This window comes from Neovison vison, chromosome 13, assembly GCF_020171115.1.
Source record: "Neovison vison isolate M4711 chromosome 13, ASM_NN_V1, whole genome shotgun sequence".
NCBI lineage: Eukaryota > Metazoa > Chordata > Mammalia > Carnivora > Mustelidae > Neogale > Neogale vison.
The window spans coordinates 85,547,816-85,567,459 of NC_058103.1; the positions used below are offsets into that span (position 1 = coordinate 85,547,816).

Genomic DNA, 19,644 nt, shown 5'->3' on the forward strand with positions numbered 1-19,644 from the left:
TGCCATATCTAGTACCTCTCTACGTAGAGAGGTAAGTGGGACTTCATGTCTTCCCAGAGAACTGAAGGCCCAGAAGGGGTAAACCACTTGTCAAAGATCACAAAGGGCAGGCCCCACCCCGGCTGCCTTCTGGCCCTGTCCCACCCCCCTCGGAATCTCTCAGACTCCCCTGCATGCTCCTTGGCTTTGTTCTGTGACCCTGGGACCTTCTCTAACCTTCCAGTCCTCAAAAATCTCTGCAGGCCCTGCCCTTGGGGTGTCCTGTGAACAGTGGCCAAACCCAGCTCCAGCAGGAGGCATGCCTGGAACACACCCCTGCCCCAGAAGTCTCCCATCACTGTGGTCAGACGGGCTCTATCCAGAGACCGTGTGTTCAGGTCCTGTCCTCAGGCTGCTGTGAGCTGCGGGTGGGAGTCCCTCATCTGTTCCTCCCAAGCTTTCGGGGTTCCTGGCTCCCTTCCTCACACTGTCTCTGGTCCCATGGGAGCTGAGCCTGACCTTCCAGCATCCCAAAGGCCTCCTGAGTATCTTCAGGGTCTTCTCTAGACTGAGCCTTTCTCAGCCCGTCTGCATTCAGCCTTCTGGGAGGCAGGTTGCGCGGGGTACCGCATGGGCAAGGCTTGACGTGTGCCTGGCCTCCTATAGCAGGCACGTCAGTCCATTTGAGCTGCTTTTAAAAAAATCACAGACTAGGTAGGTAACAGACCAGAACCATTTATTTCTTACAGTTCTAGAGATTGGGAAGTCCACCATCAAGGTGCCACCAGATTTGGGGTCTGGTAAGAGACATCTTCCAAGTCGTGATGGGAGCCCTCTCACCGTGTCTCACTTGGTGGAAGGGGCTAGGGTGTTCTCTAGGGTTTCTGTAAGGGTTCCCCTCTCATCACCTAATCATGTCCCAATATCATCCCCTTAGCGTTAGCATTTCCATGTAGGACTCTGTGGGGGAGACACAGACATGCAGGGAGTCTGCTGTCTACAGAAGGCCTCGCACAGGGGCAGGGACTGACCACTGATCTCCCTTTGCTCTGCAGCCCGAAGTCTGAGCCTGGAGCACCCAGCCAGACCAGGGGGCCTCCCCGCTGAGCACACTGCTGAGGGTGTGCCTGGCCCAGCCGCCCCACTCAGGTAGGGCACCTGCGGATGTGGTGGGGGGGGGCGGTCCTGAGCTCCATGATTGGCACAGCTGCAGCCCTCTTAAGCCCAAGATCTGGAGACTCAGATCTGCTAGGGTGTGGGGTAACCCCCATATTTGAGACCCTTAGCAACAGAAAATCCTAGCACCCACCCTCCCAATCGGGTATGAGCCTCTGCTCAGAATCCAGGCCCTGAGGGTCCTCCTTTTCCTCACAGATTCCACGCCTGTCCCCTGACTTCTTCACTGAGGGAGATGCCCGTGAGCACTCACAGCCAGCCACAACCCCTGGAGTTCCTGCAGGCTGAGGGCCCTGCCCAGGCACCTGCCTCCGGCTCACCCTCCCTTCCCTGCCCTGGCCAGGCCCAAGGTAAGGATACGCTGGGCATCCACCCCTGGCTCACTTCTTGGCCTCCTCTTCCTGTCCAAAACAGAAGATGGGTTGCTGGCTAGCCATATCTGGCCTGCACTCTGCCCTCTCTCCGGCTCTTCCCTGTTCCAACAGGAAAGGGGAACCTTACTATCCTCGAGCAGGCCAGAAGTCAGGCTGTCACCCCTCACACATACACTCATACAGACTCTCGCAGAGACAGACACCCCAGGTCAGGCCCGAGGAGTGTTTCCAGCACCTCAGAAGGTGGCCATGGCTGTGGTCTCCGGCACACAGGCTCCACTTTCAAATCCAAAGAACATGTTGCTGAATGAATAGGCTTTGTCCCTGGATGGTGGCTTCTAAGGCTCCCAGGGCCCCCATTTTTTTCCACTGTACACTAGCTACATGCCCTAGGCAGGGCCCAAGCATCAGTGGGCCAGAGCAAACAGGGGGAGTTGGGTCACAAGAATCTGTTCTCTTCCCTCTACCCTCTGCACACTGTATGGTCAGTCCTGCAGCTAGCTGCCTGTCAGCCACAATCCCAGCACCAGCAGGAGGTGGAATGTTCTAAGGGAGGCCAAGCCCTAAGTTCACTCTGCCTTCCTGTTCCCCCAACAGGTCAGGACCCTGAACCAAACCCTGAAGTGGCAGCAAACCTCAGGGCTACCAACAAGGACAACCTCTAGGAGACCAGCCTAAGACTCTGCTACCAGGACCAAGGTCTGGAACAGATAGTTCCTTGTTAAGAGGCAGCCCTCACCAAGACCACAGCTTGCTGTAGGAGGTCACCCTCTCGTTCCTGTGGCTCCTCTGATTGCAGGTGTGGCCACCCCTGCTGTGGGAAAGGAAGCAGCCGTCTGATGGGGGGAGGAGGACGGGGGTGCCACTGCCTGTGTGTCCACTCACCTGCGCAAGGCCAGGGTTCCCACAGCAGAACCCCCGGGCCAAACGGGCCTCCCCACTGCTTAGAAAGGGTGGCCCCAACAGGGCACATGTGGTCTTCTCCTCAGGGGAAGTCCAGATGCACCTATTCGCTAGCTCTGGATGGGGTCTGGCAAGAGCTTTTTCAAACCAGTCCTTGTTACGTGTAACCATGAGCCTGGCATGATGTCACCTGTTCCCACCTCACATTTATATGAGCCTCTGTGATATATAAACCACTCTATTTCACACAGTACAGTTACTCAAGGGAGCAAGGGGAGAGGGGCCCAGGGCTTTGAGCGCTTCCACAACTAGGATCCACACCACTCTGGGCTCAAGCCGTTGTCTCCCATGTCTACCTCGGGTGACCACAGCCCCTCTAAACGTTCTCTTTGCTTGAAGAGGGAGCCATCTCTGGCCTGAGGAGACCAGGCCCAGCCCTTCTAAGCCACTCAGGCTCCCGGCCCATGTAGGGTAGCCCATGTAGGGCCCATGTATGCTGGTAGCTGTGGGGCCCTGTCAGGGTGGTGTTGGGCACATGGCCTGGTGAAGCCCCTTGGAGGGCACGGGCCGTGGCTAGGCCCTCCAGGCCCCAGGGGCTCTGGAACCCTGGGTGAGGAGTGTCTGCCCCAACTCTTCCTGTCCACCAGGGTCTCCTGGGTGCAAGTCTGAGGGGCCCGTTGGGGGGGTCGGGGGAAGCCCTGAGCCCACCCCCCACACCCTCACTGGGGTTGGTGGTGCCGGCGCTGTCGCCTCCGCAGCACGGCACCCCGCAGGGCCTCCAGCAGCTGCTGCCGGTTGTTGCAGATGTTGTAGTGGGTCAGGTGGAGCAGCTTGTCTGCATCCTCCAGGCTGTAGGTCAGCTTCGAGTAGTGGTAGGGAGAGTCGGAAGGAGACAGGTTCACCTCCCCAGCCGCCTTCTCTGCGGGGGTCCGTGGGATGCCTGGGGGAGGGTGTGGAGCTGAGGCTGGGGGTCCCCCAGGGAGAGGCATGAAGGCCGGGCTGGGGGGGACAAGGGGCTGGGGGCTCACCCGGGGCCGAATACTCCCGGAAGGAGTCGTCCACCAGAGGGAAGTGCAGCACCGCCGGGGCGTCGGGGCAATCTGGGTCCAGGAACAAGTGGCACTCGCGAGGCTGGCGCTGCTCCTCAGAGCTGGGCGAGATGGGCGGGAATGGGATGCCCTGCTCCCCACACAGCCGGCCCAGAAGCTGCAGCTGCTGCACGGCAGGAAGAAGGGGGTCAGAGGGCAGGGCCCGTGGGGGCTCCCCAGTGTCTCCAATGCCAGGCCAGCTGAGACCCCTGGGAGGTCAGCTGAGACCCCTGGGACTAGGTGCCCAGATGCCAAATCGATCCCAGGCAGACCCCCAGGACCAGGCCAGACTTTGGAAAGTGCTTGAACACTGAGCTCCACTGCGAGGGGCGGCTAACAATTCCCAGAAACTTTACTGGACGAACGAAAACTGACATCAGAGGGTTCCCGAGGTTCAGGACCAAATGGTGGGTGGCAGGGGACCCAAAGGGGTCCCAAAGGTAAGATACACTTAAAAACCTCTCCCTGTCCCTCTAACTTCCCCTGGTGGTAAAATCATAGGATCCAGAATTCACAGGACGCCATTCACATGTTGTCTCCGTCTCAGCCCCTAAGGGAACTAGGACCAGATACTGGACTTTAAGGTAGATCCCTGGAGGCAGGAGCCAGAATGTCAGGCCAGGCCCGTTGTCACCACTCCCTCTCACACCTGCCCCCCCAGCCCACCTGAAAGGCTCCTTCGAGGTTGTAATCCAGCGACAGGACGAGGTCCACATCCCGTGTGGGCCGCAGAAGGGGTGGGAAGCTGGTGTTGATAAGGTAGCCAACATCCAGCAGACAAAGGTGAGGTTCAGCAGGTGTCAGCTGGTTGGGGAACCCATCCAGTTTGGTGGCTGGAATGATTAAGGGGATGGGGTGGAAAAGCAGCTGTCACTGGTGCTGAGGGCACCAGACCCCTTGAGCCTAATGCTAGCACTGTGCTGCTGGTAGAAGCCGACTCTGTCCTCTGGTCCCTGAGCTCTCCTGCCAGAGTCGCCCTGCCACTTCCCAAGACCACCCCCCACCAGAGGGGCCCTGGTTCCCAAAATAAGGAGAGGAAAAAAGCTTGCCGGTCTAGGCAGCCCAGCGAACTAAGCTCAAGAAGCTTGCGGCCCAGGGGTTGGAGGGTGTCTATGTCTAGACCAGAGACCCAGGGCTCAGGTGGCCATGGGCAGACCTTGGAGAGCTGGGACCAGGGAGAGAAGATACCTTTCCAGGTGGAAAAGTAAGGATCATGGAAATAGTCCTTATGGAAATGGAGGCCACGCAGGAAATTATGGGTGGCCTGGGCCAGTGGGCGCCGTGTCAGAAGGTCGGTGAAAAACTCTGCAATCCTTCCGGCCCCTGTAGGAGGCTCTTCTATCTTCAGAAGAGGGACCTGCTCCTTGTCTGCAGTCAAGAAAGGGGAAAGTGGAATGTCTTTTAGGAAATGGGGACCCCTGAAATTTTACCCCAATTTCCATGGACTCCCAAAGGCCAGCCCACCATGCCCCCGCTAACCCCAGAAGCTGCGTCTCCAGCTCCTTCCAAGAAGCCCAGGCACCTACCCCGGCTGGCCTGATCCTGTGCCCAGCGGTCCCAGAACTGGCTGGGCTCCGAGGCCCAGTATAAGCTGTCCTGGAGGTTGGCTGCATACAGGTTGCTCCAGATACCTGAGAGGGACATGAGGGCGACAGTCCCCCATCCTATCACAACCTGACCCATCCTAGACCAGGAAACGGCCCCGTGACTGAGCCAAGAGGGGGAGGCTTGCCATCTGCCCCGGGTCCCTTCTCCCCACTACCCCAGCTTCCCAAACCTGCCAGGCCCCACCCTCACCTTCAAGGAAGCAGATTCGGGACTCAGGAAGCCGCTTGGTCAGGCGCCCCATGAAGAACTCAGAACCGAAGAGCTCAGAGGGGATGAAGGCTCCATACTTGGGAAAGCCAACCTCATACGGGGAGAACTCGCACCACTCTGTGGGAGACGACACAGCCTCACTGTGGGGATCAGAACCCCCGCACCCTCCAACCGCACAGACTTCACATCGGGGCAGCCTGGTGACCCAGAGGCTCAGACTGGTTGCAGGCATCCTGAGCATGAGTGACTCTGGTAGGATGACAGTCTCCGGCAAGCATGAGACCTGGCCCTGAAGCGGGGAGTGAAACACCCACCTTCTACACACAGGCCCAGCTTCCCCCGACCCTGCTGGCCACGAGGGCGCCACTCTCGGCACCAGGACTGCTCACCTCCAAATTCAAAGGTGGTCAGGCCCTTCTCCTTGGTGTTGAGGGCACAGTAGATGGGCAGAGGGTTCTGACCTCGACTCAGGGCCTCCCGCTGGTCTGACAGTGTGCAGTCACGGGGCTGGTGGAAGGAGAGGATTCCAGCCTCAAGCTGTGGCTTTCTGGGGCCCGAGACCTTTGCCCGCCCTGCTGCCCAGGGCTGCTCCCCATCTCCCAGCTGTGCCCTGGCCATGCCCCTCCCCGCACCTCCTCGTGCAGCAGGCCCTCACTGATGAGGGCCCACAGGTTGGTGAAGCAGGGCGGGTGGCCCAGGCGGGCCCGCTCAGCCAGCTCCTGCCGGTACCGCTGCAGCTGGCTGGGGGCCAGCACGCCCAACTTGCTCTTGGTCACCTGTGTCTTCAGGGACTCGGTGGGTCCCGCCAGGTCCTTCTGAGACCATTCTGGGTCCTCATAGAGGCTGGTCAAAGCCCTGGGAAAAGCCAAAGCCAGGGGGTCACTGCACACCGTGTGCTCTCTATCCCAGTCCAGCAGGCACCTTCCAACAGTCCCGCTATGCAGGTCTCCCTCCAGCACATCCTTTCTCCCTTCTCTCACAGCTGGGTCAGAGGCACCCACGGAGTCTAGAAGAGTCCCCCCACCCCCCAACTCCTGCACTGCACCTGCCGCCAGCTCACCAGGTGGAGCCCGAGGCCCCTGTGATGTAGGAGACACAATCCAAGAGCCCCAGCTCCCTCAGTCCAGCCAGCTGCCCGTAGAGGGACAACATTGCCCGTATCCCACCGCCGGTGGCCATGACAGCGACCACGGGGACCTGGAAGAGAGCACACCAGGCCAGTCAAGACCTGAACCAGGCTCTTGGAACCAGTTCTGGTCAGGCAGGCCTGCTGAGGAGGATCTAATCAGAAGTAGTCTCTCAAGGATTGGATTTATCTGGTTTTAAGAACTCCAGTACAACTGGACAAGTTCCAGGCCTCACCTCCTCACCCCTAGCCCCTGAGGAGTCTGGTGACCACTTTCTGGAAGCCCCACAGCCACCTCAAAAGTCTCCCACACAGCCACCCCTTTCCCTCTTGACAGGAGATGCCCCAAGCTGATGTGAGCCTCTAGGGGCTGCCCCAGGCCCACAGGCAGTCCTCAGGCTGCATGTCCCACTGATTGGGCAGACTGGATCCAAGTCCCAAAACCTGCACCAGGCTGAGAATCAAGAAACAAGGAGAAGGAAAGCGGTTTGCAGCTCCGGGTGCCCGGTGCGATGCTCTGCTGTGTCGACAGGGAAGCAGTGCAGGGGCAGGCACACAGGAGGCGGGCCGAGCTCTGCTCTGCTGAAGAAACAAGCCCTTGGCTCTGCGCCCGCCCAGCCTGTCCAGTACACATGGCCCACAGACCTCGTCCTCCTGCAGGTCGTCATCCAGCTGCAGGACCTGCTTCAGGGCTCTGGCCACCAGCTGCTTCCTCTTGCTCAGGAAGGCCTGCTCCTCCGCACAGGGGCCACAGCCCAGCCGCACCGCCAGCTCCCTCGGTCTAGGGGGGTAAGGAAGGGGCTAGGAGGCAGCTCCCCGCCTCGTCACAGACAAGGAAGCCGGGTCTGCCTCCCCTGAGAAACCCACTGCCAACTCCCACCCCTCTCCCCAGCCCTCACCCCTGCCTGGCCTGAAGCATGAGGTGTATGGCTGTGAGGGGGAGAAAGTGGACCTGGACCCCCACAGGACCACAGGAAGGCAGAAAAGTGGATTTGCAGGACCAGAAATGCTGGTGTCCCAGGCTGCATGGAGGCCCCGGGTGGGTCCCACCACCACAGATCTACTCCCCCCACCCTGAGCTTTGCTCCCTCACCACCCAAAAATGACTCCAAAAGAGATAAGAAACAGTGCTCCCACCTCTTCAAGGTGAAAAGCTAGTCTTCCAGGCGTGTGTGGAAGGGCCCAGTTTGGGGGACTCCTCTTGTCTCATGAAGGTTAGCTAAGGTCCACCCACAACAGCTGCCACCCAAAGAGCGTGATTTCTCTCCTCTGGCAGCTCCCTTGCGTTCTCTCTGCCTCAGCCTCAAGCTTAGGTAACCCCCCCACACCACCACACCACCGCCCTCTCCCAGCCGGCTCTCACCCTTCTTTTCTCAGCTCCACCCTCATCAGGGGCTCCTGGAAACCATAAACACCAGTCACAAAAGTCGGCCATCATGTTTCTTTCACCCCAGCCCAAGTCACACCCTATGAAAAACCCCCGGTGCTCCCACAGGGGCAAGGCCTGAGGCTTGAAGGCAGGGCTGCTCAGAAGACCCCTCTCCCCAGAACCTGGCCCAAAGCCTGCAGCTCCTACTACAATGGGCCAGCCCTGCAAGCCTAGGGCCCGGCCCATGCTCCTGGCATTCTTCCTCTGGTGATCAAGTACCTGGGATGTAGGGAAGACAAGCCTCACTACTTGGCCGGAGGGCAAGGCGCTTAGGGGCACCTTTAGTTGCTCTCGAGGGGCACCCTGCAGGGGAGATGAAAGAAGACCTCAGAAGACCCTTTGGTTCCAGCAAGGACCTCGCCCATTGCCCAGGGAGTAACAAAGCAGCAGGAAGAGGAATAGAAGGCCATCGACCCCTCTTCTCAGGATGCCTGATTCTGCTAGAGAGTGATGTGGCAAGGGGCTCAGCACGAGCAGAGGGGCCGGCTAGGAGCAAGCAGGGAGGGAAGGAGGGAGGAAGACCCCGCAGGCCCTGCCCCATATGAGGAAGCAGCACACTACCTGCAGAAGGATACCCAGCTCCTGCTCCCAGCAGGCCGGGCAATGGAAGCAGACAGGGCCAGCGCCTACGGAGGCTTCCTGTTGACCCTCATAGGACCCAGGAACCACAAGCTGAACTCTGCCCTCAGATTCTGGAAACAGGAACCAGAGCAGAGACGCTGCAAGTGAGATCTTGACGCTCAGAGGCCCAAGGCTGTCTCGCCTAAGGGGCCTGAGGGCCACTTCCGTCCCCCCACCGCAAGGGAAGACTGGCACAGGACCAGGCTGGGCGATGGGGCCCCCACCATACCCTCTCTGCGGACTATGGGACACAGTCAAGTCCTGGGGAGCCCCAGCATGGATCTGCCCCTCACCTCTACTGCTGCCTATGAGAGCGGAGGGAAGCTAATGGAAGGTCCCTTCCAGGGTCCCCTTAGAAAGGGGAAGACAAGGACAGAGGGCTGGGGGCTATCCTAGTAGGTAGAGACTTACGTTTCTGATCCCCTGCCTCCTCCAGTCGAACATGCAAGCAGGAGAGCTCCCGGGCCTGAGTCATTAAGAAAGCCCCTTAGACTTGAACCCCTCCGTGCTAGAGGCCCCCACCCTCCCAGTACCCTGGTTTTGGTCCTCAGCACCTTATTACATTGGCACTGAGTCACCAAACATGTGCTTGAGCTTGTATTCTCTTGAAGAACTGAAATTCCACGGCCTCCCCAACTCAGATCAACCCAAGTCCCCAATAGGGGCCCAGGCTTCGGGCCCAGGAAAGAAGGCCTGAGGGAGGGGTTCTGCACTCACCACCAGGATGCCATTACTGACGAGCTGCTCAGCACAGTCTGTCCTGGAAAGAGCCCCCAGTGACCCTCAGTGTAAGCCCAGCTTTCCAGGTTCTCACCCTTCAAGGAGGACAAGACATCTCCCCACCATCACTGGAGGTCTCCCAGGGAAAGGTGTCAGCTCTGCGTGTGCTGGGCTCTGTCCTTTCCCCAAAAGAAACACTCCCACCCAGGAATCACCCCATCGCTCCTGACTCACAGTCTCTGCAGCCGAAATTCAACTTCTAGCCGCTCCTCACCCTGGAGACATAAAGGGGCAAGTTAGAAAGGGAGAGGAGCATGTGTATAGATTTTAATGCAGATGCCAGCTGCGGCTCCTCGGGCCCCAAATGTGGGGAGAACCAATGTCCATCTCCAGGTTGCTCTGTCCACCTTCTCTGGGGGGCTCCTAGAAAGCTGTTCTTGGCTTACGGGCCAAGAAAGAGGGCCGGAGATGGGACTGTTCTTCAGTGACAGCAGGTCCTGGCTGACTATGGCCTTTGAGATGCCAGGGAGCCTAGACCACTCACTGGAGAAGAGGGCCATGTGCCCAGCTCTCCTCCCTGGGCGGAACCCCACCGCTACCCTGTGCACAGCCTTGCCTGAGGGTTCAGTGAGAAGCTCTCTCGGCGAAAGTCCCCAGCCTGCAAAGTCCCCAAGTCAAACAGCACTGACAACATGGGGTCATCACTGGTCAGAAGGTCCTGGTCAAAGACTTGCAGCTGCAAGACATTCTGGAAAGGAAGAGAGTGAGCAGCTGCAGGAAGGAGGAGTGGAGTAGGAAGATGAGCAGGTCAGAGCGTGGAATGAGGGCTGTCAGGGACAGTGGGCCCACCTTGAGCTGGCCGTGGATTCGAAAGCGAAAGCTCTGATTCCAGATGGGGTTTCTGCTGTTCTTGACCGTGCGTGTCTGGAGCCTGTGGCTAGAGGCTGTGGGCAGCCACAGACTCACATAGCAGTCAGAGGGAGTCACTGTGGGAAGGGGGAACATGTGCCTGCTAATGGTCAAGAGCCCAACCCAGCCCAGCTGCCCACAGTCCATGACCTTCCATCACAAGCAGGCCCCGGAGGCTGAGACCCATGGAATGGGGCTGGGTCAGGAGGTAGGAGGAGAGGCTGAGGGCCTATCTGACATTCGACCCAGTCCCTCCTCTTGGCATCCTCTCTTGGACTTCCTGCACCCCCAGCCCTGGAGTCTCTTCCCACTGGCTCTGTCCCACTGTGAACCCAGCTACAATGTCGATGTCCTCCCTGGGCCCAACACTCACCTAGGTCCTTTGAGGGCAGGCCATGGGCCTGCAGGACACGAACAGTGAGCAAGCAGGTCCCAGGAATTTTTGCCTGCAGAGTGGGGAGAGGACAGGCTTGCTGCAGGCTGCTGTGCCCAAAGGAGACGAGGGTCAAAGAAGAGGCCAGGGTGACCCCTCCAAGACTAATCAGGACCCAAAGGGACTGGCCCTGCCCAGCCACACGGCTGCTCTGCACCCCATCAGAGCCCTGAAAGGAGGCTATGGTAGCAGCTACCTACCAACACTTACATAACACTTGGGGCCGGCGCTGGTCCAAGGGCTTTATGTACATTCATTTGTTTAATCACACAACCGCCCTACGTGTAGGGACTACTTATTATAACCAGTCCCACAAGGAAATAGAAGCACAGAAAGGCTAGTCACTTGCCTGAGGTCCAGGGCCGGGACATACCAGGCTGGCTCAACTCAAGCTCTCCATCCCACACTCACCTGCTTCCAGTTCCTGCTATAGTGTCTTCCAGTCTTTTGACCCCATAGCTAACACATCCCAGTTAACCCCTGCTAAGTGGCCTGGAGGCTGGCCTTGGGTGGCAGAAGGCCTGGGGGAATAGGAGGCTCCAGAGAGAGGGGAAGTAGCATGTTAAGACCCAGCCTGGCCTCCAGCCCGCTGGTGGGACCCCTCCCCTAGTTAAGCAGCTAAATGGAGGCATGCTCCAGGTAAGCAAACCCTCTCTTTGGAGAAACAGAAATGGAAGAACACAGACTTCGTTTTCAGACAGCCTCTCCACCCCTGGCCAGGAATCATTTCTGGAAATGGGCCCTCTGCTTGAGTAGGAACAGCAGTTAGCAGCTCCCACCTCCCACAGGTTTTCAAGTCCTCCAGGGGCTACAGGGTTGGGCGAAAGAGGGTCCCCAGGTGGGTCCATCCAAACCCATGAACGTGGATCTGGGGATATAAACCATGGCAAGTGTGCCAGGGAAGCCTGTACCAGCTATTCCTTTTGGCCTCGGAAGGGTCCTGAAGGATGCAGTCCAGGAGCAGAGCTGGGGAAACACATCTGTCAGTGTCTGCCCTGGAGCTCCCACAGTCCAAGCCTGGGAGAACCCACTTCCTTGGAACCTGGGCTCTCAGGGCCCAAACCCACAGGGCCAGGGAACTCTGCCTGGAACCCATCGCTAGGGCAGGACACCTTCATCCGACACCAGCATCCCCCACCGACTCCCTTCTCCACACCTGGAGACACCCACAGCTCCCAATAAGAAATAGCATTAAGCTGGAGGCACCTGGGTGACTCAGTTAAGCATCCAACTCTTTATTTCAGCTCAGGTGAGGACCAGCCACGGGCCCCCACAAGTCGGGCCCCACACATCAGGCTCCGAGCTCAGTGGGGAGTCAGCTGGAGATTCTCTCCTTCTGCCCCCTCTCCACCCCCAGCTCCACATGCGTACTCTCTCTCAAGTCAACAAATCTTTAAAAATTAAAAATAAATAAATAAACATTAAAGAATAAATAGTATTAACCAGGCCCCAGGAGGACCAAGGGTCAGAGTAGGGGCCTAGTGCCCTAGCAGGTCTTACCAGAGCCATGAGGCTGGCTGTTCTCAAGGGCCACAAATGGCAGGCAGTGGATGCAGGACCAAGGACTGCTGGCTTTTTAACCCAGGACCAGTGATGTACCTGCTGGCCCCAAGCTCCTCCCTGGTCCCTCCCAACTGCTCCCACTCCACCCAAACCTCACACCCACTCTAAGACAATCCACCTGCCGAGGAAACGAGGGACCTTAAACCTATGCGGAGACTCAGACACCCCCGTGATGGGGGCCTACCACCCATGAAGACCCGTTTCCTCCAGCCATTGCCATCAGCACCAACCCCACCCACCCCTGCTCTCGTGCCCACACCTAGAAGGGCCACTGACGTCTAGAAAGCAGGGAGCGGGCCCAGGGCAGCAGCAAGTGGAAGAGTCTCGTCCCCTGTCACAGGGTCTTTCACAACCTTCAGTGCCAGTAGGACAGGAATGCCCGGTCCTGACTGAAGCGCTTGGCCAACCTCGGTGCCTCAGGCCCGTCACAACCCAGCAGGGGTGTGGTTTACTCCGTGCAGCCTTCCCAAGCCGCGCAGGGCTGCCTCCGCCCTTGGAGCCGGGTGGCCAGGATGATGAGGCCTCCGGGTGGCATTCAGGGATGGGGGCTCTTCCAGGTCTGGGTGGCTGCAGGGAAGGAGGGGGTCTGAGTGCAGAGACCCCTGCAGAGGTAAGGGGCAGGGGTTTCTGTCCCCTACCTGTCCTTGTTGTGGGAGAAGCAGAAGTGTCCCTGGAGGCTCCAAACCCCACCACTGCCCTGGAGCCGGAGGACAGCCAACAAGGCAGAGTAAAGCTCAGTGCGGCTTCACAGGCTGAGTCAGTGAGGTGCACTCGCCCTAAGAGTGGTTGTGATGGCTATCATGGAGAGAGGGGTCTTGGGAGCTGAGAGCCCCTCAGGCTCAGGTCTGAAACCGGCCCTCGGGCGCTATCAGAGTAACCCTGAAATATTTACCTAAACCTTCCAGCCCTCACCAGACCATAGAAGGCACCTTCGAGAGGGAGTCTCAGCACATGTAAATCAGTCATCTTTTATTGCGTGTTTCCCTCCAAGACAGCCCTTATGGTCCCTAAGGCGCTTTCTCCGAGCCTTCCAACACCCCGTGGGGAAGGAAGCACTTCTGCCAGTGCTCCGAGGCAGTCAGTTGCCCAAGGCCACGGGGCCAGCGAGAGGTGGCACCACACCTGTAGCCCCACGCTCCCCCCGGGACAAGCTGCTGCCTCACCTGTGTGGCAACTTCCTGGGAGCCTATACCCAGACCTGTCTGGCACCTCCTGGACCTCCAGGTCACCTCCCCAAGTCCTCCATCGCTGATCCCAAGCTGAGTTAGGCCAGCAGCCAGCACACTGACTCTGGGTTGCCTCTGGAAGTGACCTGGCCAGGGAGGGACACGACCTTTTCCCCCAGTTGGCAATGTAGGCAGTGTTCAGCAGGGCTCCATCAGTCGAGGCCCGAGGCCTTAGTAAGGGAGTCAAGCAGCTGGAAGTAACTGTACTTAAGGTCATACTCCATGTCATACCAGTAGTTCACTGTGGACAAAATGGAGACCCTTGCACAAAGGTCCCCCTCTGAACTACCTGCCACCCCGACCCACCGCCCAGCTGCCCTGCTGGGCCAGCTCCTCACCCGCAATGCAGCCGTGGGACTGCTGCACATGGTGGAACCACAGGGCCGGCAGGTAGAGCATCTCACCAGCCTGCACCGTGCAGCAAAGGGCCCGGGCCTGACTGTAACTGGGATACCGGGCCAGATCCGGAGCCAGCGGGTCCAGTGGGATCCAGGGTACCTGGGGACACAATGGATGCCGGGGAGCAGGTCCAAAGCCCCCAGGCCCTGCAGCTCTGTCCCGTCCACAGGTAAAGCCCACGAGCCTGGCCCCGTTCAGCACTGGGAGGGCCCCAACTTAGGGATCTTTCAGAGTCAGATGCCATCTCCCCAGCTCCATTGGGGCTGCTCCTCAGAGACCAGTATCCGACCCTTCCCTCTCCCCAGCACCCAGGAACAAGGCAGACACCTTCTCCATGGCCTCTTCGTCCACTATCTCAAAGGAGTCCTCTTCAGTTAGTTGGTAGGTCGCCGGTGTGTACAGCTCTGAAACCAGAGAAAGGTGTGGGGACACTCGAATGGCTGCGGCTTCAGTTCCTCCCACTTGCTCCCTGAGTACAACTGCAACACTGCATCCACACCTCGGGCCTGGCGCACCAGCCCACCCAGGGCCCTCACCGGCCTCCCTCTACCTTGGCCTCCTGCTCTTCAGCCCCTGCTGATGGAGTCCCATACCATAGGGGATGAAGGGCCGGTCGCTGGGTGGGTGTAGCAGGAAGCGTTTCTCCCCTGAGACCACACAGTAGAGGTTCTCATAGTGGTCCTTATGTACTGCCAATGCAAAGAAGGCCCAGTGGGCAAGGTTATGAGGGTCAGGGCACAGGAGGAGCCAAATAATCACATTCAGGACCCTGCCCCCAAGACAGATGTGACAGATGGTCTAAAAGAAGAGCACAAGGGAGGCTCAAGGGGACGGTGGGGATCTGGGCAAGCATTAGGGTTTCAGATCTCGGCCCACCAGGGACCTGATGCTCACCGGGGCTCATCTCTAACAAGAGGGGGAATTCAAGCAAACAGGGCTCTTCTGAGTTCACCCCTGACCTATCTGGCCTTTGGTAGGCTTTCTAGAGACCTAGAAGAAACCATGCCCTCTGCTGCCAGTGCCATGGGACCTTCCCCAGCCTGAGCTGTCGGGAAGCCCTCTGTCGTGTCGAAACCCCAGAATCCGGGTAGAAATCCTGGAGAGAATAGTCAGTCTAACTTCCACCCAAGCCAACCTTCCACTCTTTGCCTCCTCTTCCCTCCTCCCCCACCTCTGTATCCCTTTGACACCTACAAGATGTCACTGCAGCCGCCTCCCCCAGCCAGAAGTTCACAGCATCAGGCATCTTTCCTGCAGGTTGGAGGTAAGAGAGCGAGTTAGGAAGGGCTGTCCCCCAAGACCAGGCTGGGAATAACCACCATACGGTGATATTGGCCCTGAGCCTGGAGGGGGGACCAGAGACTCACAGGGAGAAAACAGAGGAGGGTGAGTTCCAAGAGGGGCCTCCTCCCCTGGGGCACAGAGGAGAATAGCAATGTTCAGTTGTTCAATTCAAAGTCACAGCCTGGAGACTTGGGTGTTTAGTGCACAGAACCCGACCCTGAGTGACCAAGAGTGTGGGCCAAGTCATCACCCAATGGAGAGGCTGCAAGCAGAGCCGACTCCTTCCTCCCCATTTCTTCCCTGCCCAGCCGACATCGTCACTCACCCAGTGCCTCGGAGGCCCAGGGCACATGGGACTCAAGATCAGGCAGCAGCTGGGGCAGCTCGGTGGGCAGGTTGGAGCACTGCTTCTGCACATAGAGGACCCCCGGGTGTCGGGCCTGGCCCTCTAGCACATCCAACACGTGGTTCAGGGGCAGGCGGCGCTCGGCTGGCATCACGAAGCGGTCCCCTCGGACAGCATCGGCATAGCCATCGGGGGTCACAGCCACGCTCACCTCTGTGGAGCCCACTGTGGCTCTGGAGGAGAGGACTTTCAGCTGCACCCAAATACCACCAAGTACCACCCAACATCCCCTAGGGCAGCCCCCACCTGAGATAGGGGAAGGACCACTTCCGCAGAGCTGGCCAGTGCTGCAGGGCATTACGGATGATGCAGGGCCTGTTGGGGCAGACCCAGTCGCGGTAGAAGTGGAGCGGAGTGGGGGCCTCGTCCAGGTAGGGCACGGCAGGAGGCACGCTGAGCTCTGAGAAAAAGAGGTGGAGGGGGGCTGAAGACGAGAGCGCCCAGCTGCTGCCCCTCCCTCTGCGGGGCAGACTGTCACCACTGGATGATGCCCACTGATGACCAAGGGACCCTGGACAACCAGGAACTGATGAAAGAGGGAACTTTAAGGGAGAAAGTGTGAAGCACCCACAAACACACCAAGATGCGGCCCTCAGAGTCCACAAGCCGGAGGCTACTGCTCAGCCCCAAACCCAAACCCTCCTTGAGACCACGTCCAGCCCCATATAGTGACCCCTCGGCTTTCCCATTCTGCAGTGCCTAACCGCCCTGCCCCACAGCCATGAGGGCAGACAGCCATTTCAGGTGGTGCAGGGAGCTCCAGAATGAGCAGAGCTGAGGCCCCAAGGCCACAGACTGGTGTGGGTGAGTCGAGACTCTGGAAAGCACCCTCCCCCCAGTGATATATTCACTGAGAACCTAGAATGTACTCAGTGCTTGGTTTGGCCCGTGTGGAGGTATCAAGGGAGTATCCTACTGTCATCACAAGAAGATTACAACCCAACTGGGGAGACAGGCTGCCCCACGAAACCCTAAGAGGAAGAGTTAAGGGCTGAACTGTGTTTCTGATCTTATCCAACGGCATCACCACCCTCGGACAGCCCACGCTACCTTGTGCATGTAGGCAGGTCGAACAGGACACCACCTGCGCAGATGTTTCTAGTGGCCCTGCGTCACTTCTCACAGACTTGCTCTTCTCGGCTCTTCCTTCTCCCTCACTCTGGTCACCCTATGGGTGGTCCTGAAGTTCTACTGATGCCACCTCCTCTGTCTCTCCAACCACCCCCCACCTCTCCTCTGCTGCTATCTACATTCAGACTACCTCCTTGGGTCCTCAAATATCACTTCAGTGAGGCTTCCTTCCCTGGCGACCCTTTTAAATTGGAACCTGACCCAAACAATCCTACACCCCTTCCCTTTTTTTCTTTTCTCTCCCTTTTTCATCACCACGTAACACACTATGTACCTCCCTTAGCAAAACTGTTTATTGGTCTCTCTTGCTAAAATAGAACACAAACTCCACAAAGACAGAGATGCAAGTCTCACTTGCTGGTGTATCCCCAGGTCATAGAATGATCCCTAATACACAGCACATGCTCAGCAAATGTTGGCTTAGTGGTTGAAACAGAGTCTCCAACATCTCCTGGCTGGCTGTTTGCTGCAGTCAACTAACTGGTTTCCTTGACTTAATTCCACTCCTTCGCAAAGCACCCCTCACCCTGGCCCTAGTCATCTTCCTAAAATACAATCTCATCTTGTCATACCCCTCGTTTAAAGAAAAAAAATGCTTTGATGGTTTACAAATTATAGTCCGTCCTGGCATGCATTCAAGGTGATACATGATCAGGCCCAACCTACCTTTCCAGTCTGGTTTCCTCCTGTCTGGTGCCGGCCCCTTACCACACTCTCAGGTGGAGCCAAACTTTGTTCCTGCTGCTCACTCAGACTGGAATGCCTTTTTCCTGGCTTCTACAGAGGCCACACGGGGCTTTACTTTTTAGTTTCATCCTTGAGATCTAGCCCGAATGTCTTGGCCCCAGTGGGCGGCCACTGCACTAATTTTCTCTCTGAGGTCATTCCCTATCTCTTATGTCAGCCTCCACACCAAAGCAAAGTCATCTTTGCTTTGCGGGCAGAAAGTAAATGTCTTTAGATCAAAAACTGGAACTGAGTGGGAAGACCCTGTCAGGCTCAAGAAAACTGAAAAGGATAAGAGCTGGCACATGTGATTGCTTCACTGTCTAGAGAGGTAAGATGGAAACTGCCAAGCAGAAAAGGAAGCAAGGGGAGTGGGGAGGTTGTGGGGAGAGACACTGGCCCAGGGTCTTCCCAGTTAGGCCGTCCCATCAAAGCAGACACATTGGGAAGGTGATTTAGGGGGCTCTGTAAATCACCCTATTGTTCTCACTGAGATTCTTAAAATATGTGGAAACTGCTTTTTTTTTTTTTAACCTTTTGCATTTTCTGCAATTATTTCAGTTTTACTACCTCCAGTTAAAAGACTTCCTGTAGAGAATGGCTACTGCTCCCTGCTGAGGCTTTGATGTGAGAGAATTTCAAAAGGAATTCAAACAATTCCTTTGGTCTAACAGTTCTTCTGTTAGAACTTTAACCAACACAATTCACAGGTGCAGAAAGCCTGCTCCAGCCACACTGGCCTTATCACTGTTCCGTGAACACACCAGGCATGGTCCCACTTCAGGGCATCCGTCCCAGTGCCCTCTACATGCAAGACCCTTCTCTGATGCCTGAGCATCTCACTTCCTCCCCGCCCCCACCCTTTGTCAAGCCTGTGCTCAAATGCCGCTTTATCTAGGCTTACCCACCACGAATATCTTACTTAAAATTGGAACCTGCACACCCCCCCATACCTGGCCTGAGACCTCTTATTCTGCTTTACTTTTTTACCCACAACACTGATCTTCTAATCCACCTCTTCTACTGTATAATTAACTCATTTAGTGTGTCTAGGATTGTCACCTCACCTGGAATGTAAGGTCCACCAGGGCAAAAATTTGTTTTATTCAGTGACATATTCTAAATATATTGTTCAGAGCCTCACACGTTGAGGTGCTTAGTACTGAGGGGCTCAAAATATTCGTTGCAACGTTAGTGAAAAGAAACACTGCAAATGACCTAAATGCCTATCAATAGTAGGCTGCTTCAGTGAATTACCACACTAGTACACAGGAGTGAAAAAGACTGAGAAAGAAGGATATACGACAATCTTCAGGATACTTCGTGCAGAAAATTGTGTTTAGCAGGCTACCACTTGTATACAGAAGGAGCTATATAGGCGTGTGTGTGTACAGATATAAATTGAGTATTTCTGGAAGGATGCAAACTGGAGCCTAGAATGGGAGGTATCCTTTCATTATAAATCCGGGTTTGTTTTTTTTTTTTAAAAAGCCACGTGCACGTGTTGCTAATTAATGGTAAAACAGAAATGGGAGGGAAAAAATTAAGGAGAGAAAAACAAAAAAACAAGCAGGGGCAAAGCCAATGATTACTTATACAGCTGCCTACAATTCTCCCAAAGCTCTGCACCAGCTCGTAGAAGAATAAAGCGTTCCAGCAAAGGGTTCGGAAAGGGAGCATCCGACCACCTTAAGACAGCGATAGGAAAGGCTGGGAAGGGCAGCAACAGACCGCCCCATTACTCAGGACGGGCTGACTGTGGGAAACACACCAGGGGGCAGACAGGCGCGGGCCTTGGGAGTAGGGCGAAGAGTCACTCCAGAAAGCCACGAGGACACTGGAGCAGGGGAGCTGAGGACTCAGCACGGGGGCGAGGGCAGGGGTGGAACAAAAGAGTGATGGGAGAGGGGCCGGCAACGAGTCAGGTGCACGAGCTCCTGCGCTCCTTGAGGACACGAACTCACGGGAACCGTGGTGTCGGCGGCCCAGGAGGGTCAGGGCCCTCCCGACTCGGGGCCCCGGTTCCCCGCATGCCCAAGGTCCCGCCCGCGTCGTGAGGCTGCCCGGCGGTCTAGGCGAGGCCGCCGCAGCCTCTGCGTGAACCCACTCACCCCTTGCGGCGGCCGGGAATTCTCGTAACTCCCTCCGCACGGCGTCCAAAGCCGCCTCCGCCATCACGCCGCCGCCGCAGCGAGGCCACGCGTCCGCCCCCTGAAGACTCCGCCTCGAGAGGCCCCGCCCCCGGGCCCGCCCCCAGCCGCTGAGCCCCGCCCCCCCGCCCCCGCGCGCCCGGATTCGGCTAACCCCACCGCCTGCGAAAAGCCGCGCCTTCT

The 19,644-nt window shown here is 57.5% G+C and overlaps 3 protein-coding genes across 4 annotated transcripts in view; 1 reads left to right on the forward strand and 2 right to left on the reverse strand.

Moving 5' to 3' along the window:
- SPTBN5 (spectrin beta, non-erythrocytic 5) overlaps positions 1 to 1,429 on the forward strand; it is a gene marked incomplete at its 3' end in the record, with an annotated part of 44,890 nt that extends 43,461 nt beyond the window's left edge. Inside the window, exons 66-68 of the mRNA XM_044232368.1 lie at positions 729 to 779; positions 1,035 to 1,128; positions 1,354 to 1,429. Coding sequence (XP_044088303.1) covers positions 729 to 779; positions 1,035 to 1,128; positions 1,354 to 1,429 — 221 coding nt within the window. The remainder of the gene's footprint in view (positions 1 to 728; positions 780 to 1,034; positions 1,129 to 1,353) is intronic.
- On the reverse strand, positions 699 to 13,760 carry PLA2G4B (phospholipase A2 group IVB). Of its 2 annotated transcripts, none has more exons than XM_044231943.1 (20): positions 13,704 to 13,760; positions 10,517 to 10,589; positions 10,084 to 10,220; positions 9,851 to 9,982; positions 9,469 to 9,509; positions 9,232 to 9,274; positions 8,926 to 8,980; positions 8,455 to 8,585; positions 8,113 to 8,196; positions 7,828 to 7,862; positions 7,110 to 7,245; positions 6,399 to 6,535; positions 5,971 to 6,193; positions 5,728 to 5,845; positions 5,318 to 5,455; positions 5,047 to 5,151; positions 4,709 to 4,888; positions 4,187 to 4,353; positions 3,461 to 3,647; positions 699 to 3,372 (listed from the first exon to the last, which is right to left on the reverse strand). In XM_044231943.1, the coding sequence occupies exons 1-20, from the start codon at positions 13,731 to 13,733 to the stop codon at positions 3,152 to 3,154; spliced, it is 2,373 nt and encodes a 790-aa protein (XP_044087878.1). In that variant the 5' UTR covers positions 13,734 to 13,760; the 3' UTR covers positions 699 to 3,151. The 2 variants fall into 2 exon arrangements, with proteins under 2 accessions (XP_044087878.1, XP_044087879.1); XM_044231944.1 differs by lacking the exon at positions 13,704 to 13,760 and adding an exon at positions 12,077 to 13,369.
- Positions 13,421 to 19,505, reverse strand: JMJD7 (jumonji domain containing 7). The gene is made up of 8 exons (XM_044231945.1): positions 19,423 to 19,505; positions 15,701 to 15,854; positions 15,374 to 15,627; positions 14,959 to 15,015; positions 14,358 to 14,453; positions 14,092 to 14,168; positions 13,704 to 13,863; positions 13,421 to 13,606 (listed from the first exon to the last, which is right to left on the reverse strand). Exons 1-8 carry the CDS (start codon positions 19,484 to 19,486, stop codon positions 13,518 to 13,520), a joined length of 951 nt encoding a protein of 316 aa, XP_044087880.1. The 5' UTR covers positions 19,487 to 19,505; the 3' UTR covers positions 13,421 to 13,517.
- Between the last annotated feature and the right edge of the window lie 139 nt (positions 19,506 to 19,644).

Coding starts and splice junctions, on each gene's coding strand:
- PLA2G4B (XM_044231943.1), bottom strand. CDS start 13,733: ATGTGCAGCAGTCCCACGGCTGCATTGCGG. Junction 8,981..9,231: donor TCAGTAATGGCATCCTGGTG/GTGAGTGCAGAA, acceptor TTAATGACTCAG/GCCCGGGAGCTCTCCTGCTT. Junction 7,246..7,827: donor GTGGAGCTGAGAAAAGAAGG/GTGAGAGCCGGC, acceptor TTACCCCCCTAG/ACCGAGGGAGCTGGCGGTGC.
- JMJD7 (XM_044231945.1), bottom strand. CDS start 19,486: ATGGCGGAGGCGGCTTTGGACGCCGTGCGGAGGGAGTTACGAGAATTC. Junction 15,016..15,373: donor CTGGGCCTCCGAGGCACTGG/GTGAGTGACGAT, acceptor TCCAACCTGCAG/GAAAGATGCCTGATGCTGTG. Junction 13,864..14,091: donor ACGAAGAGGCCATGGAGAAG/GTGTCTGCCTTG, acceptor TTGTGTCCCCAG/GTACCCTGGATCCCACTGGA.